The 27,748-nt window shown below is 38.8% G+C and overlaps 1 protein-coding gene and 1 long non-coding RNA gene across 2 annotated transcripts in view; one reads left to right on the forward strand and one right to left on the reverse strand.

The window, feature by feature from the left end:
- Window positions 1–27,748, forward strand: part of LOC116272788 (fibrillin-1) — a 236,939-nt gene that overhangs the window by 161,339 nt on the left and 47,852 nt on the right. Inside the window, exons 30-43 of the mRNA XM_031661595.1 lie at window positions 425–550; window positions 2,593–2,718; window positions 9,457–9,579; window positions 9,730–9,852; window positions 11,462–11,587; window positions 13,432–13,554; window positions 15,303–15,425; window positions 15,735–15,899; window positions 17,987–18,055; window positions 18,152–18,277; window positions 19,882–20,004; window positions 20,666–20,824; window positions 23,586–23,657; window positions 27,158–27,283. Of these exons, the coding sequence (XP_031517455.1) occupies window positions 425–550; window positions 2,593–2,718; window positions 9,457–9,579; window positions 9,730–9,852; window positions 11,462–11,587; window positions 13,432–13,554; window positions 15,303–15,425; window positions 15,735–15,899; window positions 17,987–18,055; window positions 18,152–18,277; window positions 19,882–20,004; window positions 20,666–20,824; window positions 23,586–23,657; window positions 27,158–27,283 (1,710 nt within the window). The remainder of the gene's footprint in view (window positions 1–424; window positions 551–2,592; window positions 2,719–9,456; window positions 9,580–9,729; window positions 9,853–11,461; window positions 11,588–13,431; window positions 13,555–15,302; window positions 15,426–15,734; window positions 15,900–17,986; window positions 18,056–18,151; window positions 18,278–19,881; window positions 20,005–20,665; window positions 20,825–23,585; window positions 23,658–27,157; window positions 27,284–27,748) is intronic.
- Window positions 2,846–27,190, reverse strand: LOC103885814. The gene is made up of 4 exons (XR_649109.2): window positions 27,102–27,190; window positions 16,184–16,262; window positions 9,804–9,985; window positions 2,846–2,921 (listed from the first exon to the last, which is right to left on the reverse strand). It is a non-coding gene; the product is annotated as an uncharacterized LOC103885814 (long non-coding RNA).

The raw sequence follows: 27,748 nt of genomic DNA on the forward strand, positions 1-27,748 counted from the left end.
GAAAGTAAATATTATTACTAAGAGCATCTAAGTAGGTATGGTTATTTCAAGTGTTTCTTACCTTAAAATATTGCTAAAACACTTGATAGACTTCAGGCATTTATAATTTGACAATAAGGAAAATAAGATTTATAATGATTTTTGAATGGTAAATTAAATGAGATACAGATTTTAAATAAAAGCCTTTTAAGCAGGTGTGGACTTTGCCCTTGAACAGTATATTATAAATATTGAAAATTATTTTTTCCTTTTTTTACCAAGGATAGCCCAATGGACTAATTTATGCAAAGCTTCATTTGGATTTGAGTGTTAATAGTCTTATGCTAGTAGGCTAAGTTTATTTGGCTTGGGTCAGTTAATGTTTTCTCCATGAATAATGGAACCAATATCAACAACCTGTGGTTGTTGGTTTCATTCTTTGCAGACATCGATGAGTGTGAAGATAATCCCAATATCTGTGATGGTGGTCAGTGCACAAATATCCCTGGAGAGTACAGGTGCTTGTGTTATGATGGATTCATGGCATCTGAAGACATGAAGACTTGTGTCGGTAAGCAAAAAAAACAGAATGTTTCATGTTGTCTTGTTAGTTATAAGCACTGTTAAATTACATAGAGTTAGTTTGGGTCATTGATAGAAAGATTCCATAGGAAAAGTAAGGCTATTTAGGGGCACAATACTCATATTTTAACCAGCATTCCAAAGAGAGCTTTCTTGTGACTATTAAATGGTACTCTTGTCAGCTATGTTATGTGGACTGACTGACCATTCGTCAGCTGCAGATGGACATTTTTTTATGCCTATCGGTTACTTTTGTCCACTTAACCCTCATTCTGTTGTGACTAGAGTGTAGGCTTTTTAAATGCTTGACTAAAGGCAAACAAAATTGACCTCTGACAAGAATGCAGTAAACTTTAGAACTGATCTATTTGTTTTGTGTAGTTTCTATTGTTCTGCCTTCAAATTTGATAAACTTTTTTTCTATGATATCTAATCTGACTTTCCTCACGTACAGTGTATTTTTCATCTCAGATGTTGTAGTTTTCACCTCTAAAAGTTCGACTTGGGTATTTTTTCATATCTTCTGGGTCTCTGCATAATAAGTTCAATAATTCCTCTAGCTGTTTGAACACACAGAAGGCAGTTATAATAACTTTTAGTGTATTTGTCTCCTAATTCTATCATCTGCATTAGTTCTGGGTCATTTGAATAAATTGAATTTCTTCCTTATTTTAGGTTATATTTTCCTGCTTCCTTGAGTGACTGGTAATTTTTGATTGGATGCCAGATATTGTAAATTTTGTCTTGCTGAGTGCTAGATATTTTTGTATTCCTAGAAATATTTTTGGACTTTGTTCTGAGGTATAAATTACTTGGAAACACATAGATCCCTTTCAAAGTCTTGCTTTTAAGCTTTTAAGCTATGTTAGTCTAGGGGGTAATTTTGCTCTGTTAGTGAAGTAAGACCCTTCTGGATATTCTACCCGATTCCCTGTGAATTATGAGGTTTTCCAGTCTCACTAGTGGGAACAGGCACAATTCCAGACCCCCTGTGAACTTTGAGGATTCTTCCCTCTCATTTTCTTGGGTAGTGCTTTCCCCAGCCTTGAGTAATTTGGTTCTTTACATGAATGTGCTGGTCACTACTCATCTGAATGCTTGAGGAAGACTCTTGGCAGGTCTCTGGCATTGCTTTCTTCTGTGTAGCTCTCTCTCCTGTCCTTTACTCTGCCCTATGAACCCTAACTACCTCAGCCTTCCAGATACCCAGATTCATCTCCTCAACTCAGGGACACTGCCTGGTTCCATCTGGTACCCCCGCCTTATGCCATGGAGTTAAAACTCCCCTCTTCAGTAATCTGGGGCAATTGTAGAATTCACCTCGTTTGTTTTCTTTCTCTCAGGGATCACTGTCCTTTGTGGCCTAATGTCCAATGTCTAGAAAACCATTTTTAAAAGTATCTGTTGCCCACTTTTTGGTTGTTTCATTTGAGAATGCAATTTTAATCCCTGTTATTCTATCTTGGCCAGAAGCAAGACTCTAGTATTGATTATATTTAAATTTTTATCACATTTATCTTCTGAAAGCCTTTGCTAAAAATTTTGGAAGTCCTAGAAATTAATATGAATGTCATAAAAAATAAATAATTTTTAATTTGGAAAAGAAGTGAAATCCTTAACTGCTTACACTAAGGCAACCAGTTCATCTATCCTTTCTTTCGAAATATGAAAACTAAATTATTAGCATCATGCAGACTGAATTAAACTTTTCATCCTGCAACAAAGTATGCTGTTCTAAAAAGTTTTCTAGACTGTCACATAAACGAGCTCTAAACTCAGCACAGAGTCCATCCGTTTGTTTGATTACCTGGCCGGCTGCTTATGGGCCAGATGAAAGCCAGTGTGAATGATGAGCTTACAATGTAAAGAATGAAGCGCAAATGTAAATTGGCCTCTAAAATTTAACAGTGTTTTTCTGAGTGAGAGCATTTTACCTTTTCTAATTTATTTGTCATAGTTATTTTATCTCGGGGGGAAAGTACGCAATGATATCAAATAGCTACATGTATTAATAATATCTATGTTTTACAGATGTCAATGAGTGTGACCTGAATCCAAATATCTGCCTAAGTGGAACCTGTGAAAACACGAAAGGCTCATTTATCTGCCACTGTGATATGGGTTATTCTGGCAAAAAAGGAAAAACTGGCTGTACAGGTGTGTTTGTTCAAGTAGAACAATAAAATATTAAGTAGTTAAGAGATTGGTGTCGTAATTATAGATTGATACATGTTTTAAAACTCATACATTTTAACTACATTAAAAAGCATTTTGCATAACATTTTTCATTAATTTAGCTACCACTTCTTTGAAACTTGTCATCATTTATATTGGATCCAAGTTGAAGGTTTTTTCTTGACCTGTTGGGGGAAGAAAGGTGTATTGAATAAATTAACACTGTAAATAACACATTTTTTATGAAGTTAAAAATCACATTTTCATATCAAATTACTGAACATGCTAATTACCAAATATTCATGGTCCTTTACCGAAGCAAGCCTTTTCCAATAACCTCCTTTGCCAACACTTCATTTACATTACGGTTTATAACTGGAATTGCTCTTTAAAGGAACACATCCTACAATTCATATATTTCATCAATTCTCACTAGGAGCACTTTTGATGTATTAAGTTGTGTTAGTCCCAGTGAATCTTCGTTCGTGGGGCTTAGCAAATCTTACGAAGTGATAATGGAACCATTTGCAGTGTTGTTTGTCTATTACCAATAGCACATGAGAAAATGTTTTCACAATATTTGTAGGAGACTATCCTATTAAATGCCAAATGGAAGAAGTTACTCTGTGGTAATGACATTGTGTTCAGTTTATAAGTGTTTAGTTGGTATTTTCAAATATGAGGCAATGACATTAAGTCCATGGAATGATATGATAAAGTTTTATTCTAGTTACTTATATTTATTTAACAGATTATGGCATATAACATAATTTAAAACATAGTGGAAACCATGGTGAGCTTGAATTAGGTAACTGAATAATTTCTTTATAAATAACAGTCTTTAATTCCAAAAACCAGTTTGGCAAGCTCTTATGACTTAAAACAAACATTAAAATATTTGCAGATTGGCCGTGTGGCAAATGTGCAGCTCCTCCTCTTAATTATGTCAACATATTTCAAGAAAACACCAAAATATATTTATTATTGTTTCAAACTGGCCAATAATGCTATTTCACATTTATTGATATGTAGGATAAGGGCAATAATATTATTGTTGGTTCAGAAATAACAGATGCTAGCCAAATTATGAGAAGAAGCATGAAGCTGGAATGTTTTCATTTTCACTATGCTACTCCTTACATGAAGCCTGGCTAGGGGTCCATTCTGATAAATGGCACAGTGTTTAAACTCTCGACTCCCCATGTGGCTTCTCGGTACAAATGGTGCTTAGCTTTGTGTGTCTATGGTTCAAGCTTTATTTTTAGCTTCCATTATAAATATAGGACTTGGTCAGGGATGATGGTCTGGCAGTAGTGAAAAGAAACGTAAGATAGTTCTGTATTATGTTTTAACTAATAAGAGGATAATACCATTGTTTGGCTAAGCTGAGCACATTGAAATTCGACCCAGAGGCAGTGATGCTTAAGAAAGGAGAAGTTGTATGTGTGCCACATTTTCTTAATCCAGTCTGTCACTGATGGACATTTGGGTTGGTTCCAAGTCTTTGCTGTTGTGGATAGTGCCGCAATAAACATACGTGTGCATGTGTCTTTATAGCGGCATGATTTATAATCCTTTGGGTATATACCCAGTAATGGGATGGCTGGGTCAAATGGTAGCACACCAACATGGCACATGTATACATATGTAACAAACCTGCACATTGTGCACATGTACCCTAGAACTTAAAGTGTAATAATAAAAATAAATAAATAATAAAATAAAATAAAATAAAAAAGAAAGGAGAAGTTAATCTCATGGAACAGCCTTCATTCCCTGGAAGAAAGAGGTCTCTAGAATTCAGTGCTCCAAATTCTAACTAACTGGGTCATGTGTAGTGGCTGATTATTTTAGGCCTTACCCTGAAGAAAGCCTAAATTTTCATGTTATTTAATGTAGTTTTAGGTACATTAGATATAACGTATACAATGCTGTTGGCGCAGTGCTGGTCAATAAATAAAAGCTATTGTCAAATTAAATGAAACGTAGACACAGTGTCTAGAGGCCATTTTAATGAAAGCCATTGCTTCTAGTCTTTATCTATTGTCCATTATTTTGTTTCATTTGAGAATGTAACAGTCTAGCAAAAATTTTATGCTACTGTTTACCGATTCATGCTTGAAATCAGTTTAAAGAAGGAAAATCTTCCTCTTTATAAAGAAAGGCTTGTGTTTCATAGTTGAATTTGCACAGATACTAAGACCATGATGACAGAGCTGTGCACTACAGTCGCATGAAGTGACATCAGCTTTACATTAAGAACAGCAGCCTGGCCAGGCGCGGTGGCTCAAGCCTGTAATCCCAGCACTTTGGGAGGCCGAGACGGGCGGATCACGAGGTCAGGAGATTGAGACCATCCTGGCTAACATGGTGAAACCCCGTCTCTACTAAAACATACAAAAAACTAGCCAGGTGAGGTGGCAGGCGCCTGTAGTCCCAGCTACTCGGGAGGCTCAGGCAGGAGAATGGCGTGAACCCGGGAGGCGGAGCTTGCAGTGAGCTGAGATCCGGCCACTGCACTCCAGCCTGGGCGACAGAGCGAGACTCCGTCTCAAAAAAAAAAAAAAAAAAAAGAACAGCAGCCTTTGAGTCAATCACATGAACATAGATTTGAAGTCAAAGAAACACTTGAGCTCTTCCTCCAGTTTTAAAAATTACAGACTAAAATGATTTGCCAGTTTGATAAAATCCAGCTAGCACGTGGGAAGACTTGAGTTGTATGCCTCTTTGATACCAGAGTAACGTGGCATGTGATAGTCTCATCTGAAGGAATAGTACCCTGAATTGTGTTCTTAGTAAATCTCATTCATGCTCTTGAACAAATCACCAGGGTGCTCTGCAGTTACTCAAATGTTCTCCTTGGGTGAGTAACAGCCCTGACCTGTGGAAGGACATCACATTTGATTGGAAATGGCTTAACCAAACAGTAAGTTTGGTATACTTGAAAACATGTTTTTAAAAATCTGGGGCAAAATGTTTTTTGAATCCCATGTCACTAAGGCTCTTTTAGCTGCTTTTAGTTTAAAATTCGTGTCATTCACAACTTAGAACACCATCAGGTTACCTTGGTGATAGCTTTGTTTATAATGTTCCAGGCAACTAATGTAAGTAGAGATATGTGTCTTGCCTAATTGGATGAACAAGCAGACAAAAGGAATATGTCTACTTATTTATCTATGTATTTGTTTAGATTATTGTTTAATGAAAAGAATTATGAAAATATGTATGCTATTTCATAAGGCAGTTTTGTTTCTGGGCTCCATTACAGTTTTGTCTGAATATTTCAGCTCCCTGTCATTACTGAGTGTTTCCATTTTAACAAATAAACATGTTTTTTCCCCCAATCACTTTAGCAATGTTCAGAATCCACCCACTGACTTACATTCCCAGCCCACACAGATGCTAAGGGTTTCTTTTTACTCCTTAAGCTTTGTTCAGACCGTGGGTATTGCCAAGGGGGAAAGTTCCATTTAATGGAGAGAGAACACATTTGCTTGAAACGTAGAACACAGCTTTTCTATCCTTGGCTTAAGTGGGCTGGATTACAATTTTTCTGTGACCCAATGTAAGGCATCTGCTGCCTGTTCTACATAATTAAGGCCCTGCTAGGTGTCATCTTTGATGGGTGGTCCTGGCTTTCACAGGCTAATTTTAAGACCCTGCCTCCCATCACGTGCTTACTTAGTTCATGAATAAAGCAAGCATACCATTAAGTGGAATTAAATCAGACTTGTTTTCAGTTAAAATAGCAGGATTTCTGGGTAATTCTCTATTGGAAACTAGCTGGTTCCTTTCACAAAAGAAATGTCTCTGGTGGGTCTTGGTCCATAGGAGAGAATCATATATTTCAGCCACCAACAGTCAGTGAGAATTTGTGTTCATTTCCTTCCAGTTTCTTATCACTGCTAATTTTCCTTCGCTGGTTGTCAGCCTTTGAAAATTCCATGGGTGTTCAGTTAATAGTGTTGGCTCAAATTTGGATCCAAATTAAGAAATCCAAGTAGCCTTCACGTTTGGCCTCTCCATTCATGGTAACGCCCTCTTCCTCAATGCCTAATCAAGGAGTTTCTGCAGTGCACAGCTCTGCCAGGTTAGAATCCAGGAGACGGATGCCCAGATGGCGGGGAAGGCAGGTGTTTGTGTGGGTGATACAGCCTCTCCCTGTGTGACTGTAAGAGGAGGCCACAGCAGCCCCGAACACAAGCCCGTACTTGGATATCAGACTTGCATGGGACATACGCAGAGCCTGTGAGCAGGATCTGCTCACACCGCACCCTTACCCTTCAAGACAGCCATGCAAGAGGACCTTTGAGTCTTTGTGACAAAGGTTTGGTGAGGTTGAGAAGGTTGTGGTGTCACCTTTAAATTTGAATTTCTTTGCTTTTCTTGGCTTATGCTATTCTTAATCTTAAAAAGGAATTTTCTGTTTGCAGTGAACTTGTGCAGGAAAGAGAACATTTTTACAGAAAGAGAGATTTTTGGCAAACATATACTGTGTTTCCTTCACATTATTGAAGAGCGTTTCAATACAGCATTTTTGTTTGCTTGTTTTCCTTATGGCTCACTTTCCCCTTCTGTTTGCTTTTATGATGAATTACAGTCCAAGTCTGCCATAGAAACAATTAATGAATAATGGTTGGTGCATACATGCACACACACCCACATGCAAAAACCTTTTATTTGGAGATGCTTTTATACTTTATGACCGCTTGAAGTCTCTCCAATTGTTACATACTGGGAGTGTAAAGCATTGAGATAATAACTTATACAAATATTCACAAAATGGAGAATTGAATATTGGCCTCTGAGTTACTCTCTCCTATTACCCGAAAGCCCATGATACACAGCCTCTTGTAAATATAGTTTCTTTTCACCTTGAAAACATTGCCATAAAACTGAAAACACTTTCTTAAATCATAAATTTCTGTTAGCATATTATTGATGATTTTTAAAAGAGACTGTCCTTTAAAAAGAAATGATCATTTTCTTAATTGCAAGATTAAACATGGAAGGTAAAAAGCCATATGAAAATGATAATACTCATAAAATAAGAGTACCTTTGGTCATTAGAAAATTGGAAAGAAAAAGATTACAGAATTACTAGATTAATAGGTTGTGGTCATCTCTGAAAATTATGCTTAGTAGAAGATATTAGTGAGTATTTCTATAAGTCACTTAATATTCACCAATATTTTGGGAACTCCATAAAGCAAGGCTTAGAATAAAATCCTGATATGACTAAAGAAATGAGCTCTGCCAGGCGCAATGGCTCACACTTGTAATCCCTGCACTTTGGGAGGCCAAGGTGGGCGGATCACCTGAGGTTAGGAGTTCAAGACCAGCCTGACCAGCATGGTGAAAACCCATCTCTACTAAAAATAAAAAAATAAAAAAAATAGCCGGCGTGGTGGCAGGCGCCTGTAATTCCAGCTACTAGGGAGGCTGAGCCAGGAGAATTGCTTAAATCCAAGAGCTGGAGGTTGCAGTGAACCAAGATCATACCATTGCACTGCAGCCTGGGCGACAAGAGCAAAACTCCATAAAAGGAAATGAAAGGAAAGGAGAGGGGAGGGGAGAGGAGGGGAGGGGAAGGGAGGGAAGGGGGCATGTTTGCAAACACTTTCAAATCATTTAATTGGGCTTCATAAGTAAACAAAACGGCAAACATGAATTACTTGCCCAGTTTCTTTTTCACGCCACTATTCAAGTGTTCACTGGAAATTCTTGCAGTGTTTTGTATGGCAAAGTTGTTCTTCTTGACCTAAGATTGGTGTTAGATATTGATTTCCATATAGAGTACCATATTTATGAGTTTTTGTTCTTAGTTAATGACAAAGTTGATTATGAGGGTAACCCATTATAGAATAGGCTCATCTCAGGAAATTTTCACTTAATACTTTATATTCTTTTCTGTAACATATTTATATTAGAGAGTGTATCTTGGCTAAAGTTGACAATGAAATTTTGGAGAATAGAGCATTTTGGAAAATTTGGAGTCTTTTAGTAATGTGACCCTAATCTGGTACTCCTTATATTCTGACAAAATCCCCATTGGATTAACTTGAGTTTTACATGAAATATACAAGAAACTAGGCTCTCCGATGTGCTAGGACTCTAAAGCTAGGGAAAAGATGGCTTATATACTGCCTTAAGGAACATTTTCTGCAAATGCTTAAATTAGCAATACCTAAAGTAAAGCTTTTATAGAAATAAAGCATAATTAAATAACTTTTAAATTTAAGAATAAAATATATTTTATATATAGAATATAATGCAAAAATTTTCTAACATGGCAACAGGTTTGTATTTTTTGTCTATACAAGATATGAAAATAATGTGCATCATTACTCCATAGTTCACTTACTAAAAATATTAGCAATAGAAAATATATGACAAGGAGTATTAAAACCATAGAAAATTAAGCAACTCATTTTTTATGGTCTTCAGCTATAAAAGGTCACTTTGCAGTGACTGGAAACTCACATTAAAATATGGAAAATAATTAGAGTTAATAGTAGCTAGTACAATCATATTGTTATATCTTTATAATTTGAAATTTAAAGCTGTTTAATATATGTAGAGTTTATATATGGATGCAAAACCAATCTATACTATATCATGGGAAGTTTGAAGGCAAGCCAACTTTTGAATATTACTTATTTTAAAAACCAAAAGACATTTGTGCTGAGCCTTTTTCTAAATCGCTGCTCATTTTTCCAGACATCAATGAATGTGAAATTGGAGCACACAACTGTGGCAGACATGCTGTGTGTACCAACACAGCAGGAAGCTTCAAATGTAGCTGCAGTCCTGGGTGGATTGGAGATGGCATTAAGTGCACTGGTGAGTAGGAAAGTAACAGAGATTGCTTATCAAGGACTGCATAGATTACACATATGAAAATATTAATTCTGTAAAGTTATTTTAATTTGTGTATCATTGGTTTTAAATGTCACACTTTCTGTTAATAACGATATAACCTTTTTCCATAAGATCTGGACGAATGTTCCAATGGAACCCATATGTGCAGCCAGCATGCAGACTGCAAGAATACCATGGGATCTTACCGCTGTCTGTGCAAGGAAGGATACACAGGCGATGGCTTCACTTGTACAGGTGTGTTCACGCTAGAAACAAACGTGTCGACACTAGTCAGAGAAGCAAGGCATTCCACATTTCACAGGCTAGCAATTCTTTTTTGAAGACTAGGCCACTTAATAGAAAAGATTCATCATTTGACACTAGAGCTCTGTGGGAAAAAAAAAAAAAAAGATTGGAACCAGGTCAATTAGGGAGACCTCAAAAGCTTCTCGATAGATACATAGATGGATGGATGGATGGATGGATAGATAGATAGATAGATAGATAGATAGATAGATGAATAGATAGATAGATGTTTAGGTGCCATTATCACATCATTTACAGTGATCTGTGCTCTAACACAAAAATGATACAAAAAGTCATACCATTCTCCCACCTCAAGTCAGCTAGGCCTTATAATATTTACAATTGTATATATCATTATATAGCTGTATATAATGATGTCCTTAATTTAAACAAATCATACTTCTTTTTATATGCCTGGCCTTTATGTTTTTTGCCTATTTCTCATCAACAACTTCCTTTCTGTAACAACACAGAAAGGAAGGAAGGAAGCTATATAAGGAGAAGGGATTAGATGTTCTAGATTAGAAGAACAGTATATATTTTTCTCCAACAGGCCATCGTCATCATCATCATCATCAACATTCCATATTGGTATAAGTAAAAATTTCAAACCTGCTATGGAATTCATTCACTTCTGGTTTTGCAATAATATATGAATGAAATTTTCTTTTTGGCTCTAATTAATAGTCATAGAATTAACATAAACTGCTATACGCATTTAAACATACATGATTAGACTTGTCATTACATAAATTATACGTATACTTAACATGTGCATGTATTTACAGACAGCACTTTTTATATCAGAGCTCTGGAGTTAAATAAAATAGTAAGATCCATTGGCCATTAGGTCGCGTAGCTGTTCCTATAATTTAAAGCATTAATTTATCCTGAGCACTTTGTTCATAAAAAGTCATTTAAGCACAATAGAGGCTAAGGCCCATTAAGTGATTTACCTGGAATTTTTTTTTTTTAATTCACTGAAAGTTTTATCTCAGAGGAAATCATTTTTGCCTAACTTATTGATGTTTTGTCATCAAAAACCTCCCATCATTTTGAGAACCTATTCAAATTCCATGTATTAGACATGTGTGGTTTATGTGTTTGATATTTAAATGCCTGTGATTATCAAGAAAACTAGGTAGAGATTAAGCAGATGAAATTTTTCTTCTCCCCTATGGTTGCCATTCTTTTGCACTTTTGGTGCCCATCTAAGCTAAGCCTGAAACTTGAGAAATAGACACAAACATGATGTGTCATTTCCCGTCATGGGTGTGCCCTCCATGCGGATGACCCTTCTTGAACAGGCCTTGGTTTGCATGATTCCTTCGGCTTATTCATTTTACCTCATTCAGGGTAAATCATTATTCAGGATTCTGAATCAGCCCCATGTAAATTGCATATTCAAGATTAGCCTTCCAAAGAGAAAAATAAATGACTTTAAATGTGTCACATTGAAGTTATGCCAAAACATTGCCACACTGGAAAGTTGTTAGACCTGAGGAATTCGAAAGCCCCTAACCGAGGAAAAGTAACGTGTGTTTCTTTCCGGCTGTAGACCTTGATGAGTGCTCTGAGAATCTGAATCTCTGTGGCAACGGCCAGTGCCTCAATGCCCCGGGAGGATACCGCTGTGAATGCGACATGGGCTTCGTGCCCAGTGCTGACGGGAAAGCCTGTGAAGGTAACTGATGGGGAAGCCGCTGGGAGCCTTGTCGGGCTTGATGAGATTAGGTTATTTAAACATTCCTGATGCTTTTTTTTTTTTTTTTTTTAACTGAGGTGTGTTTTAGCTTCATGTCTAAGCTGGTCAGTTCAGTTTGTAGAGGGGTTAGGTTTCCAGCTGACCATTTCTCTTGGTGCATAGAAAACCTCAGCTGACTGGCCACAAGCTGTATATCCAGCCTTGGCCGTATGGTCTGCAAGGGTATACCCATTGGTCAGTGAGGGTAACCAGGTGTGGTTAACTCAGTGCAACCCATTTATCCCTGCCGAGGGAGATGCAACCCATTTATCCCTACCGAGGGAGATGCAACCCATTTATCCCTACTGAGGGGGACACAACCCATTTATCCCTACTGAGGGGGAAAAGAGCTCAAAGTGCAAGTTCCCTGATAATGTCCTGTTTATGGGATTATCACTAAATATGGAAACACAGGTTTTAATCTCCACTGTATTTGGTTTCTAGAAATAAAAGCAGAGCAAATAGTCTTGTCCATACATAGAATGGTATGTCTCACATTTGCTCTAAATATCTAACATATATGAACATGGGACACGTTTGCAAATCTGTTCAATAGGGGACGCTTGGGATACTGCCATATGGCCTGGTATCTCTCAGCTTTAGGCTCTGTCATTCTGATAAGTGTTAGTCAGACAGGAAGAGTCCTGGGAACCTGTTAGCTAAGGCTGGATCCCATTAGGAAACACAAGATTCTTCCGTATACCCACATTTGTCAAATTGAAGCACATTCTCCTTCATTGAGAAGAAGATTTCAGTAGAAATAAACAAATGATAACGATTGTCAGTAGGAGTTTAAACAAGACCTGATGAATGTATTAGTTAATAGTTGTTCCTTGTTAACAAGCCATGAACTCAAAATCAGTCATTAGCTATGACGTGCATACTCATTCCCTCACGTATTTTTATGTAAATACTTTTCTTTGTTATGGAACCATTGGGTGTTCTTTATACAGTTTATATTAAATATGCAGAGTTTGATATAAAACTCCTTGGAGTCAAGAAACCAGATTATGCTCTTGATCATGTGCCTAATGCCTTGTTTACTTTTGTTACTCCAAATATCCAAGGAAAACAGGTACTGTGCCACCTCTGGTAACATGAATAGTCACAGTGAAAGTTGTGCTTCTCTTATTGCTATAAGGGAAGGTTTTGTTTGTTTGTTTGTTCTTAATATAAATCATGGCTGGCGGAGTGGTCATGGCTATTTAAAGCTAGTCTCAAGCCTGAAAATGTGACTATGTGTCAACTGCACACGAAGAATGTTAACAGGAGGCAGAGACAGAGGCCTGGAAGAAGCGTGCGCGGTTTTTCAATCTTCATCAACAAAGGCAAACACAAGCCATAGGACTAGGGACACTGGAGATTATGCAACTAATTATGACAGTTCCCCAAAAGACATTGTGGCTTGTGAAATTTTAATTCATAACAAAAACAGTGACTAGATAGATAGATTAAAAAAAAACACACGCAAATCTAGTGTAAGGTGGCTTGCTTGGCTCTTACTTTACGGAACTGATGTGGACCTACGGGGAAAACTACAAATGAGATACGTATCTGTAAAATACTCAGCCTGCTGCTTGGCATGACTGAGGAAAAGTAACCTCTCACCTACGAGACTTCCCTGTGTATGACAAATCATCTAAAAGTCTATAGGAGAAGTGCCCAGATTTGTGTTAGGTAGTCTGCATTTTCTTAATATTTACATTAGTTGCCTAATGATATTTGGCAGGTGTTTTTAGAAAAATATAAATTAACTGCTTTGCTTTTTTTCTCCCTCCCCCAAGATATTGATGAGTGCTCCCTTCCAAACATCTGTGTCTTTGGAACTTGCCACAACCTCCCAGGCCTGTTCCGCTGTGAGTGTGAGATAGGCTATGAACTGGACAGAAGCGGCGGGAACTGCACAGGTAAGACCTCTGCTCGCATCAAAATCGGCTCCCTGGTGTCCTGGGGGACCCAGCTAGTGGAGCCTCCCTGGGGCTACACAAGGGCCATCACAGAGGACAAGAAAATCTAGGGGGAAGTAGTAAGAATCACAGATACATTTTCTCACACCTGATTGAGAGGTGATTGGAGGTGGAACTGGAACTGATTGGAGGTGAGGATCCGGAGGGAAGAGTCGAAGACAATTGAAGGAGCAGAGTTTGTAGCCTTGAAATTGAGTTTGTGGCTACAAAGGAATGTTCTAGGGGTGCTCCAGCTGTGTAGCTTCCCAGCCATTTCCTTTTCTACTTGGGTACATTGTCGGAGAGTTTCCTTTTGGAGGCCATGCCCTAGGATCATGGGTTTTCTCCTTGTACTTTGTCGTTGCAATACCCACCCCACTCCTTCCTACCCCTGCCCTGTGCATGGTCACCAGAGTACCTGGTACACAGAGCTCAGCCACCTATCTCTAGTGTATAAATCATTTTCTTGTTGACCCAGGGACTCTCAGGGAACATTATAAAAAGCTTTGAAAAACTGGAGGCACCCAGCAGACTGCCACTCGGTTCTCTTTGGCATTAAGACTTTGAAAGCCATTTGCATTTCCCCTTCCTGATTCACCCCTCTGTTCGAGGATACTGAAGAAACAACTTATGTTCTGTATGAGTTCAAATTTCAGGAAAAAATCTGGTCTTTTCAACCACCTAAACAAACCATGACTCAGGGGCTCTCCAGATCATGACCACCACCACCACCCTGCAAATGCTCTGGATGGAGTATTCTTCTCCAGCCACACATTCTTCCCTTGGTTTTCCTTAAAACTATGATGAGACCAGGCTGGGTCTCTTGCATGCCTCAGGAAGTCCCCTCTCCGTGGCCTGTCCCCTCTCCTGTGTGCCCCAGATCACTATCAACATCGTTCTGTCTAATCTCATTTATGTTACTCTGGCCCTGTCCATCCAAATTCACATGCAATTTGAACAAAAAAATCTTCTGCAGCACAACCCACAGGAGGGTTGCCAGATCCAAGGGGAGGACCAAGGTGAAGATGTCTTCCTTCTTCTCCAGTCCCTCCTCACAGAAGCCGTTCGTCTATTCTTGAGTATTTCACGAGTGTTCAAAACAGACAAAAGGAATCGTACAGAGTGGAATTTGCCAAAACCCATGTCCTAAATATCTGGAATTCTGTACATATTTTTGGAATAGAAACTGAAAGGGAAATACTCAACTCAGCGTGGATGATGGAGAGAGACTCCTTGCCGACCTCAGGGAACACGCTAAGCCTCACGTGTGTGTCAGGGGAAGCAGCGAGAGTTGCCCTTCTGAGGGGTTCCTGGGACATCTTGCTCTAATTTGATGAAATAACAAGCCACATATACTCAATATATTTTCTTAAAAACGGCGTCTGAATTTTTGTTCGACCCAGATCACAGCAGTGTTTTGCCTTCAGTTACCTTGACTGGAATATTTTTCCTAGTTCCAAAGTTATATTTTATCCTGATGACAAATTTGAATGGTAAATGTGTTCCGGGGGAGGACAACCAAAGACTATACCGTATTTCCTTCCTGAGGGGTTCTATTTCTGAAGTGGAAGACTGCATTTCTAGATGCAGTTATAACTAGTAGCTTTAGAATTCTTGTTTGGAGCTGTAGATTGGGCCCTGTTCTTTTATGGTGATATCTGCCTACACTGGCTCAGGTGCTAACTCCACTGCTCGCTGTTCGGTTTTAGATGTTAATGAATGCCTGGATCCAACCACGTGCATCAGTGGAAACTGTGTCAACACTCCAGGCAGCTATACCTGTGACTGCCCACCTGATTTCGAACTGAACCCAACTCGAGTTGGCTGTGTTGGTAAGACCTTAAAAACTTTTCAGAGAAGCAAGCATACTGTGTATTATTTTGAAAACAGCACCAAACATTCCATTCTCAAAGTTTGCAAAATGAATGATACAGAAATGTAAACGTTTCCTATCTCTGCTTTGTGTTCAGATATCTTTTCCATAGGGAAGATTCTCGGTAGTGTATAATGTTCATGGGCACTTTTTAATTTCTCAGTAAAAGTAAATTATGGTGTTTGGACACTTCCTGAAATGGGTTTGAATTTTCAACCCCAGTAGAAAGATTCTGCCTGATGCTTTTGTGTTTGTGTACGGTAAATAGACACCCGCTCTGGAAATTGCTATTTGGATATTCGACCTCGAGGAGACAATGGAGATACAGCCTGCAGCAATGAAATTGGAGTTGGTGTTTCCAAAGCTTCCTGCTGCTGTTCTCTGGGGAAAGCCTGGGGTACTCCTTGTGAGATGTGCCCTGCTGTGAACACATGTAAGTGGACGGCCTCCTATTTGTTATTATTTCAACCCCAGCCAGTTCTCCTTTCTAGATCAGAAGGTAAACCTTTTCTACTCTTAGATCAGAGAAGAAAGATAAGTCCTCTCAGCCCTGTAGAGGGGACCTTGTTCCCAGTTAGAGAGTCAGAAAATATTCCTGGTTGGCTCCCACCAAAAGATCAGGTAGGGCAGGTAACATCTCACTTCTGTGTAAGTGAAAAGCAGATAGCATTACTTTAAAGATTTTCCAGATTTGGTTACTTACACCATATTGCTTACCTTCCAGGGACACATTGATTAACTCTCCTCCTCTCATCTGTTGACTAGTTTTGAAAGCTCTAGGCCAGACTCAGTGTCCCTAGGTTTGAAGAGAAGCAGTTAGAAGCAACTACAAAATGGAAAATTATTCCTTTCTTATGGTGTGGCTTGAAAGAAAGCTTTAGCATGTGACTGTAAGGACATACAAACTATGTCTCCTAAAAATATAAAAGGGTTTTCATTTTTCCAAGTGGGTCCTGTATTATGATTCAGAATTAGATGTAGCTTCTTTGGCAAAAGTCAGTGGCTACTGCTTATAGCATATATTGGGATAGGTATGGATTCTTTTTTTTGCTGAAGGGTCATGTATTCAGTTCTTCTAAAAATATTTGTTGAATACCTAGAGTGTGTACTCTGGATGTGCAAAGATGAATTAGACTGGATTCTGCCCTTCAGGAGAATACAGCACAGTCGGCAAATTATGACGTAAACATAAGCGCTATAATTCAAAATAGGCCTCAGAAAGAGAAGAAAGAGGAGACACAGTGCTGTGTTGGTACAAAGAGCACACCTGGTGTGAATTAGGACTCCACTACTTGTCACCCGTGTAACCTCGGGCAAGTTCCTTAGCATTCATAAAATACCTCATAGGATTAAATGAAATCACTCATGCAGAGCACCCAGCACAGGGGTGAGTGCTCAGCTGGCTCCTCCTTCTCCTTCTCTCTTCTCTTCAGAAACAGAGGTCAGTTCTGCTTGGGAGAGGGTGGGGCTTTGTGCGTTTCTTCATTGAGCCTTCAAGAAGATTGTGACATGAAAGAAGAAACTCAAAAAGTGTGAATGATTGCAGAAAGAGGAGAACAAGTAGAAGAGGAGAACTATTCATTTCATTGGTGTCGAAGGGGGCAAACTAAGATACTTAATTGGGGGAGTCAGCTTTGTAGATTAATAATGAGTAGCAAAACAATAGATATCCATGCCACACCAGATCTGGACCAGAGTTAGAACTGGAATATGTACATATAGGCGTATGTACGTATAATTTCAGGAAGCCAGGACAGGGATGAGCAGATCGGGACCGACCATGACATTATGAAAGAACTGATCTTAGGTCCTCACTGGGATGATGCAGCAGGTTACAGACATTCTAATTCACATGGCCTGTACATATCACCGTGCTGGTGCACGGCACTGAAATAAATGGTTCTGGGTAAAAATACTTGGATGAGAGAATGAATGGGGGGAACCCAAGGACACTGTAGAAAGTTGTTTTTGGAAACCAGGAGAATCAATATTGCTACCCATAGAAACGGAGGCACAAGAAAGGTCTCTAGTCATTAAGGAGAGAATTGGGATGGGAATCAACAGAGAACAGCTTTTCCTAAGGCTCTATTTGGAAAGGGTTTTGGAAACAAGCCAATTAAGGTTATTAAGGGAAGCTGTAATTCCCAGAAAGTAAGGCTGAACAGAACATAAAAATGAAGATGAAGTTTTTCAGAAAATAAAAAGGGAAAGAAAATCTGTAAAAAGAAACAAGGGATGAATGAAGGTACGGGATAAATGGTCCACACGCATGTAAGACCAGGGAGTGGTTAGAGATCAAGGACTGAGGGCAGTGGCCTTGCCTTGGGGACACATAATAAAAACCACTGGAAAATGGGAAGTGTACACAAAGGTGTTACCTTACTTCAGACATGCAGAGTAACAAGTAAAGATTCCTGAAAATGAACATTTTCAGTGGGATATGTCAGTATTCCTCTTGAGGATACCATTTCTGAAAACTTTAGATTCAAAACAACTCAATTTGAATTTTTGTTTCAATAGCCGAGTACAAAATTCTTTGTCCTGGAGGGGAAGGTTTCCGACCAAATCCTATCACCGTTATATTGGAAGGTAATTGTGTTTCCTTTGTCTTAAAGTGCACACAACTTGAATTTCCTTGGGCTTATTTACAATGCTAAAGGAATGCCTTTGTTCTGATTTTGATAGATATTGATGAGTGCCAGGAGCTACCAGGGCTGTGCCAAGGAGGAAAATGTATCAACACCTTTGGGAGTTTCCAGTGCCGCTGTCCAACCGGCTACTACCTGAATGAAGATACACGAGTGTGTGATGGTAAATGGTCCTTGTAGGATGATAAGGTCTTGCAGATATTGAGAACTGACCTGCAAAACCAGAATATGGTTACCAGGAAAACAGAATTTAGCAGTGTAACACAATGGTCTAAACACGAGCATAGCCAGGTAAATATGTCACACATGTGGCAATTTGGACTCATGTTACTCAGATGATGTCATTTCTGGTAAGTCCTAAATCTCCCTCTTTTCCTGAGAAAAACAGTATCTTATTCTGCTGGACCATAGTCTCATGTATGCTTACAAAAGAGTTTTCCGTGCTCTTCAGAAAAGCCATTTTTTACGAGAGTGGCACAGGTCCCATTTCAGTGCTACTTCTCTATTTGGGGGAGTTCTGGGCCCTCTTCTTTTAATCCTTCACCACTTGTCATTGGTGCTCATGTATTCAAATAAGCTTCTCCTAGAAGGCAGCCCTTTGGCTTTATGCTGTGAGTGGTGGCCCTTGTTCATTCTGTGTTACTGGAAAGGTGGAGAATATTAACCACTTCTAGGTTTCAGAGCACTTCGGCCATGAGCCATGGTTTTCATCTACATGGAGGAATCACACAACTGTTTAGGAAAAAGACCTCCTTGTGCTCTGCATAAGAAATATTCCCCTGGCTCTTTAAATGTCTTACTAGGTCACCCAGACAAATAGCAACCTCAGTGAGTATTAGTTGAACGTCATAGGGTATATGGGACAGCTCTAAGACCCATGGAGTTAACAAAGATTAGAATCAACTCCTTCATTTGGAAGTGGGGAGAGGATGTGAAATATGCTCCATGCTGCCTTACCAATGCAGATTCATGAAGCCAGCTGTTAATGACTTCGGGATACTATATACCCTATCATAGGTTTTGTGAACGTAAGAAGTGTGCTTGTCTTCCTAAGGGATATTTGATATTTTAATTTCTCTATATTTCTATCTCTGCCTACCTTTGAGGATGTTATAGGTTCACTTATTAGGAGATTCATTATAATATTTGATATGTCTCATGTCAGAAGGCAAGAGTTCCTTTTCTTTTTTGTTTTTGTTTTGTTTTGTTGTTGTTCGTTTTGAGACAGAGTCTTGCTCTGTTGCCCAGGCTGGAGTGCAATGGCATGATCTTGGCTCACTGCAACCTCTGTATCTAGGGTTCAAGCAGTTCTCCTGCCTCAGCCTCCCGAGTAGAGTAGCTGGGACTACAGGTGTGCACCACCACGCCTGGCTAATTTTTGTATTTTTAGTAGAGATGGGGTTTCACCATGTTGGCCAGGCTGGTCTGGAACTCCTGACCTCAAGTGATCCACCTACCTTGGCCTCCTGAAATGCGGAGATTACAGGCATGAGCCACCATGTCCAGCCAGGAGTTCCTTTTTTTTTTTTTTTTTTTTTTTTTTTTTGAGACGGAGTCTCCTTTTCTAAAACCTTCTTTCCTCAAAAGACACACATTTGCACAGAGAGAGGACACGGATGAATGAAATACCTATTTTTGTTATCCTATTTGAAAATACCCTATAGATTTTTCTCCTTTATTGTCAACATTCATATTGACATTAAGTATCAAGCCATTCCAAAATGTAAAGTTTTCATATTCACATACCACTTTCTCTTTGGATTATAGATGTGAATGAATGTGAGACTCCTGGAATCTGTGGTCCAGGGACATGTTACAACACCGTTGGCAACTACACCTGTATCTGTCCTCCAGACTACATGCAAGTGAATGGGGGAAATAATTGCATGGGTAAGTCCAGGCTTTTCTCAATAATGCATGTTTAGTTCTCATCCACAAAGAGGAAGAGAGCTCACAAGTTCATCACCTTAGGGAGGTGTTACTCATCAGACTGAGTGCTGGCATCCCTTCACTGTCTTGTTAGGAGCCTCTTCCCCTGTAAATCATAACTTGGCATTTTTTCACCACCACGGGTGGGTGGCTGGGAGTTTTCTCTAAAATGTAATGTTGGAAAATCCCAAACAACAGTTAATAGTACTTCTTTTGTTTGACTTTTGGGTGTATCTTTGTACAATTATATTTACAGCACTGACCTACAGTATTAAAACATCATGAGTCGAAAATGAGAAACTTACTGCCAAATGGCAGTAGAGAATTGTTACTAGGAGACTGGGCAGAGAGTCATTTGAAGTTTATTAATGCTACAGCTACATAATGACTTAGTTCTGTGGCGTGAAATATCAGGGAATATACTTCTGAAATTCTTTTTCTTGTAGCAGCGTAGGTAGCTAGAACATTGTGTAAGAGTAAGTTTTTTGTGCCCTTATCAAAGTCAAGCTACAATACAACTCAAATGAAACTTGCTTGTTGAGTATCCACTTAGAAATTTGTTGTGATTTCCCACATGGCATCACCAACCCTCCAATCCTTTTTTTTTTAACCTCCCTTCTAGATATGAGAAGAAGTTTGTGCTACAGAAACTACTATGCTGACAACCAGACCTGTGATGGAGAACTGTTATTCAACATGACCAAGAAGATGTGCTGCTGTTCCTACAACATTGGCCGGGCCTGGAATAAGCCCTGTGAACAGTGTCCCATCCCAAGTACAGGTGAGTTTTAGTTTCTCCATTATCAAAAATATAGGTTGAAAAGTTACCCATGAATTGTTGGGGAAATCAGTCTTAGTGAAGGAAGCAAAGCATGCATTGTTTATCTTTACAGGGGAAAAAAACTGGCTCATGATTTAAATTCGCAATTGATGCTGGTCATTCCAGCCGAACATTGAGTCACAGAATATGTTTTCTAATGTATACCCTAACACATAACCAGACTTGTAAACTCAGCATATCACAAAAATATAAACTATAAACAATGTTCTCATTGTTACTGAATTCTTCATGTAACTAAAAGACTGGAAACATTAGACAAATCAATGTGACAATAAAGGAAACATAATTCCTTGTCTTTCTACTTGTTTAAAGCTAAACTCATTCCAAAAATGATTAAAGGCAGCCTACAAAAATGTAAATGTTAAACAAGAAATAAGCATAAAGCAAATGACAAACAAGAGTAAGAAAGGTAGAGCCAGGAGCAGGACTAACACACAAAATCCAAGCCGGGAATTCCTACACACTTGCCCTGAAATAAGCAATAACTTTAGCCCCAAACTTTCTAGCAGGTCCTATGAAAAGGGAGACGTGATCAAGTACAAAATTCTCAATGACCATAAAGAAAACTCAAAATGAAAGGAAAGTGCAACTTTTCTTGATATTGAGATCCAAGATAAATTTCTTCTTATATTCTCATAGAGAAAGAAACTAAATAATGTTATTTGTCTTCAAAAAAGGGACGGGGGCTAAATTGCATCCTTTGAGGAAATGAAGACATTAGTATACTGTTCTTATGTCATATGGTATACACTATGCATTATGTATATGATGATGACATCATTTGCCAAGATTATAATTTGGGTGAATTGAAATTATCATGCCAGGAATTGATGAGGGTATTCTGTAAAGGGAATCCTACCCCATTTTCCACAGTGATATATAAAATATTAAATCTGTTGTTTGGCACTACCTGACCTTGTATGCAGCAGAAAATTCTTTTTTAGTAAAATGTATTATTCCATCCATTGTTTACTCCAGAAATAATATAATAACCACCACTTAGAATTCCGATTTACCTCTACCCTGCAAAATGTTTCTAGACCAGGGCTTGGCAAAATACACCCAATGGACCAAATCCATCCCAGCATCTACTTTTGAATGGCCTGCAAGCTAAGAAGGATGTCTACACTTTAAATGGTTGGAAAAAAAACAGGAGAAGAGTATTTCATAATGTGAAAGTTACATGAACTTCAGGTTTTGTTGCCCATAAATAAAACTTTATTAGAGCACACTAATTTATTTCTGTATTGTCTACTGCTGCTTTCATGGCAGCATTAAATAGTTTTGACTGACTGTACAGCCTGCAAAGCCTAAGATATTTTACTCTGTGTCCTTTTATTAAAAAGTTTGCTGACCCTTGATCTTGAGCAATGGTCTTTACAACTTTAGATGATACTTACCTGTTGGTGAAAAATCTGGAGCTTATACACACCTGGTGTGCATTTATATGTAAAAGTCTACGTGTATAGGTCTATGTATGTGTATATGTATTTGTTTTCAATTATATTGAAAAATGCATTTATTATTTTTCTGAGCTGTTCTAATATAAAGTGTGCACAAAATTAATTTTTTTAAAGATTAGATTTTTCCAAAGATAGAAGTCCTAGTATTTTCTTTTTTATCCTAATGGATTATTGCATATTCCTCTGGAGACCACTTTGGAAACCCTTAATATAGACTAACATTTACTTTTAGAAATGGTTGCCTGAGTTTTTAATATCTACGTACTCTTGTGTAAAATGCAAGATTTCTTCTTGATATTGGATATTCACCAAATCTGGTCATGGCTTTTCGTTAACTGTGAAATCTGCACATATTTTAAGAGTCCCTGTAATTTCTTTGGATGACCAATGTCAGCTGGCATTACAGTGTTGGAAGTGAACACTCATAGATTAAGGAAACAAAACACAAGGAGAATAACGTGCTATATTTTGATTAAAATACTTCCAGAAATCTTATACTAATTTTCACTGAGTGTGACCAATAAGGCAGTGGTCATCTGAAGCTTATAGTGATACCATACCTTACCAGTTACAGTCATGATCTGGAATTACAAAATCTCATAGTTAGAAGGGACTGCCAATAGAATTTAGTTCATCCTTTATTATCTGTAAAATTTGACTAATTCAAGTGAGAGAAAGACAGAAAAGGAGAGAGGGAGAGGGAGGGAATATGACAGAGCTGTACCAAATGAAATCCAGCTCCAAAAACTGAAAAAAAAATGGTAAAGGTTGGTTGATTGACCCAAATTAGTCATTAATCGATGTGATGTCAAGAACGTGGCTAGATTTGCTATGGTCTCCTATAATCTACTGAGAAAATGGCTTTTGTATGTGTTCCTCAAACCCTAGATCTCTTAATGCAGAGTAGAGAGAGGCACTCTTACCAGTCCCTGAGTTCAGAGCTGAGCAACACCCATATCAAAATCCAAACTCCTACAGGCAAACTCATGTGAATGAGTGGCATGTGATCTGGGGGTCTCTACTTCTCCTTCATTATCACATCAACATGAGATCATTTTTTTCTTCCATATTTATCTTACAGGCAAGATTATATCTGTAGGAATTTTCAGGTTTACTTTTTATTTTAAATTCTTCAAACTACAGACAAATACCTTTCAAGAATGCTTACAAAGTAATTTTTTTCAGTCTAATTATTGCTCTTTGCTGACTCCTGTCCTCCCATCCCACCTTCATTGCAGATGAGTTTGCTACACTCTGTGGAAGTCAAAGGCCAGGCTTTGTCATCGACATTTACACCGGTTTACCCGTTGGTGAGTCATGACGGCATTGTCAGGACTTTCTGTTTTTTGCCTTTGTGTTAGCAAGAGGAGTACACCATTATTTTCTCAGTTCCCATTGTTTTCTTAGAAGAAAAAAAAAAGGTTAAACAATGCCTTTCACTTTATTGAAACACTGATTCTTAGTTTGAAACAAACTGTGCAAACACCCTGTGCAGCTCCACCTAACTGGCAACAGCATTTGTTGTTCATGATTAAGGGGATTGGAAAACTTTTCCCAAAATGACAATCAAGCATAGTTAAACCAACCTTAGGCATCAGCAAGGGGAGAGATTCTGGGAGTAGGGCCAGTTGACATTTGATTTGACTGTAATTCCCAATCCTTCCTTCTGACTAAGACCAGGTTAAGTGACTTTTCACACCAATCCTTACATGTAGATTATTTACATAAAGTCCTCTTGTGGATCAATTTTATCTTACATGGAATCTCCTCAGGTCATCTGCTTTGAGAATTTCAGATGTGAAATAAAAATCTTTTCAGCCTGAGGCCCTACCTGGTAAATGAAGCAGAGAACGCAACATTGGTAGAGATGCTTGTGCAAGATTCAGAAGTATTGCACAGCAGTCAGCCAGTGCAGGCAATGCCCTTGTGGTTTAAAACCAAATAACATAAAAGTAGATGGAAAGCTATTGCATTCTCTGAGTTTTTCCCTGGTGTGATTTATATGCATCCTTAGATGCCCTCTTAAGTCTGCACAGTTGTGTCTAGTAGCAAACATCACCACTTGCTTTATTCCACCTTATTCATAATAAGTAAACTAAAGTCCACATCAGCCTTTCCAGTGACCTTGTTTAAGAAAACAAGAGTCTGGTCCAGCAATCAGCCTGGCTCCCTTAGTGCCAAATCCATATGGCTCCACAGTCTCGTCCACGTCCAAAGAAACTTCATGGTTTGGAAAGAAAAACTGCTAAATGACATTGGCATGGAACACCTGGCCCCAGCTGCTTTGTTTTTCCCCTTCCCAAAACAGATCTTTTAATCTCCCTAGAATCTGTGATCACAAGATAAGTGGTCTGTAATGGTAATGGTTCTCCACGGACCGACCAGGCGTGTACCCCAGCAAGGCTGCCCTCCAAGGTTGGCAGTAAGCAAAGACTAGAAACAACATTAGCGTTGTCCACTAGGAGAGCTGGAAAGGCTTCAAACTTCATCTAGTCCAAAAGCCTTGCTTCATATTTGAGGAGACAGAGGCCCAAAGAGGGAAAGAGACTCACCCAAGGCCACCCAGCTAATTAATAACAGAGTGGGGACCAGAACACAGTCCTGACTGGTGGTTTAGTTTGCTTCTAGCTCTTGAAAACTGGACATCTGATATTTAGCTATATGCTTATTGTTACCAAATTCCACCATGACAAAATATTTAGATGACTAAAAAGCTTTGTTTTATTTAAGCTTTATACTCTCCTTTTGGAAGATCTTATGATTGTTGGCATGTGGAGTCCATTCATATAGGGTTAAAACTATAGCATGTTTATTAATCTTGTCTTAAAATATAAACTTCTCTAAGTTGAAGTTCAAATAAAATCCTGACAGGAAAAGAAAATATAATTTTTAGTATATCCTTTTGCTATTTTACACCTAACAATGGCTGGAAATTAGACTCAGCCAGTTATTGGTAAACTTGATAATAATATGTCACTTATATTTAAAACAAATGAATGTGAATATGATGTTTCATGTTCTAACCCACAGTGAATGAATGGCATCTGAATTTGGTTTTTGTTTACTTATGATACACAGTTGTGATGTAACTTTACATGGCTTTTTCATGACATGAATGACAAAGGTGTGAAAGATCTAAAGACATAATTGCCTGTATTCAAAATAGCAATGAACCCTTTGAGATTCTAAGCTGTTTCTTTTCATTAAATAGGTCAATTCTGCCTTCACACAGAATCAAGCCCTTTTTTTAAAAAGGGTCTAAAATAAATCTATGACATTAAATTTCTCCTTTAAAACAGATGGGTTATAGATTGTGGTTCTTCTAAAATTGCAGCAGCTCTTGTAGGCTCCACTTCAGTCCATGATCATCTTCTCACAAAGTATGCTAGCAAAGCATGTACCTTGCAAAGGCTCCTGACTATAATAAGTAAACAAAGTATCTCAACAACAGTCATAGAAACTAGTGAATTGGAAGACTTTGGATTGTAGACCAAGGCTTTGCATACCTCCCAGCTGAGGTGTTTCATCAAACCCAGCCAAGGGGCTGGTGGAAGGGCCCTCCAGGATAACAAAAGTGTTGATGACAGTTCTGTGAAGATTGTATTAGGGTGATGTAGGAAATCACCCTAATACGATCTTCTTATATGAAAAGGGAGGCGGGGTGGCCTGTTAACTGAGTCCCAGTGTCAAATCCTGACTCTGCCTCTCATTCGCTGCTTGGTCTTGGGCAAGTTATATAGTCTGGCTTGGACTCACTGGCATCATCTCTTAGTTAGAATAGTCATAGTACCGAGACCATCTCATAGGGTAGCTGTGATAATTCAGCCAATAAATACAGGTTGAATGCTTGAGAAATGTACCAGGCATGCAGCAAATGAGATGCTGTTACTATTAATACTATTACCATTATTATTACTATTACTACTCTTATCCTAGAGGGCACTTCAGTGGTCAGGAGTTCAGAGTGGATAAGACAGAGATGGGACCACTCCAGGCTGGGGACGTGGCCAGGCTGGTGAGGTGCCCAAAGTCTCTCTCCATAGCTGGCCAGCCCTGCCTTAGCAGCCTGGGTCCTGGTCATGTTCTCACTCTTGGTCTTGTTTTAGTGCTCACCAACACACTGCCAGACACTTGCTCTTAATTGAACAAATTTGAATTGAGCACTTACTACCTGTCATGTAGAGTGCTAAGGAACCGTAACACAGTGATGGAAAACCAAGCCCAACTCCCAGCCTGAGGAGGCACACAGTCTACTGCGACAGTTCTTCCTCAGTGCTGACCTCGTCTTCATTGTCAGCCCTGGCCTAGCTGACATCCCCACACCTGACTTACCTCCTTTCTAAAGCCACATGAAATAGGAAGGGGGAGTTGAACTGGAATTTGAAAGATCAGAGTCCCATATGACCATGTGCTCCTCTGCGGTTCTTTACCAGCTCACCTCTCCTTTTTCCCTAAATACAGGCACACTTGTGTGGAGAGACTGTTTACCCTTGACTATCCCTTCTATTTTACTCATCTGGTGTATCCACAGTGCCCAGAGGATACAAGGATGCCCTCTACCTGTACAAAATTGACATTCTGAAGCAAAACCCAAAAGATATATTTTAAATCCGGTTAGACTCATATGTCTGAAAAGTGGTTTAGTTACCTCAATTTGCTGTTCATTAATGTCCCCTATTGCCATCACCATCACCCCAACACATGCACACACACACACACACACACACACACGAGAACTTTGCATCTTGTCTTACCCTGCACAGGGATCATGTGCTGTCCTGTCACTCACGAATGACTACTCTGTCTCTAGATATTGATGAGTGCCGGGAGATCCCAGGGGTCTGTGAAAATGGGGTGTGCATCAACATGGTTGGCAGCTTCCGATGTGAATGTCCAGTGGGATTCTTCTATAATGACAAGTTGTTGGTTTGTGAAGGTAAGTGGCATCGTGACTTTATCATATCCAGAAAAGAGCTAACTGATAAGGTACTTAATGATACACACTGGCGAATTTCACAACATTGAAATTTCAGAAATGCATTAAGCTCTAGAAATAGTCAAGGGCATGGTGTGGAACAACATGAAATTTCATGCCAAAAAAAAAAAAAAATTCACTAACTTCAGTGGAAAAACCAGGAGGCGCATTCCCAGCCCCCTTCCCCCAACACACAGTGTATTAATATTAGACTTCCCAGCTGATATGAAAAAGCTTTGAGTTCCTGGGTGTGTCACCTAGATTGCTTTTGTTTCACATTGCTTGAAAATCAATGGGTGGACAGTCATCCTAGTTGACTCTCAAAATCACTTCTCTTCCAGACAGACGTTGCTACTCCCAAGTGAAAACAAGGTTAATGCAAATATTCTGAATGCATGAGAGGATTCCAAATGGCAAGAACAGCAA

Source organism: Papio anubis, unplaced genomic scaffold, assembly GCF_008728515.1.
Source record: "Papio anubis isolate 15944 unplaced genomic scaffold, Panubis1.0 scaffold20, whole genome shotgun sequence".
NCBI lineage: Eukaryota > Metazoa > Chordata > Mammalia > Primates > Cercopithecidae > Papio > Papio anubis.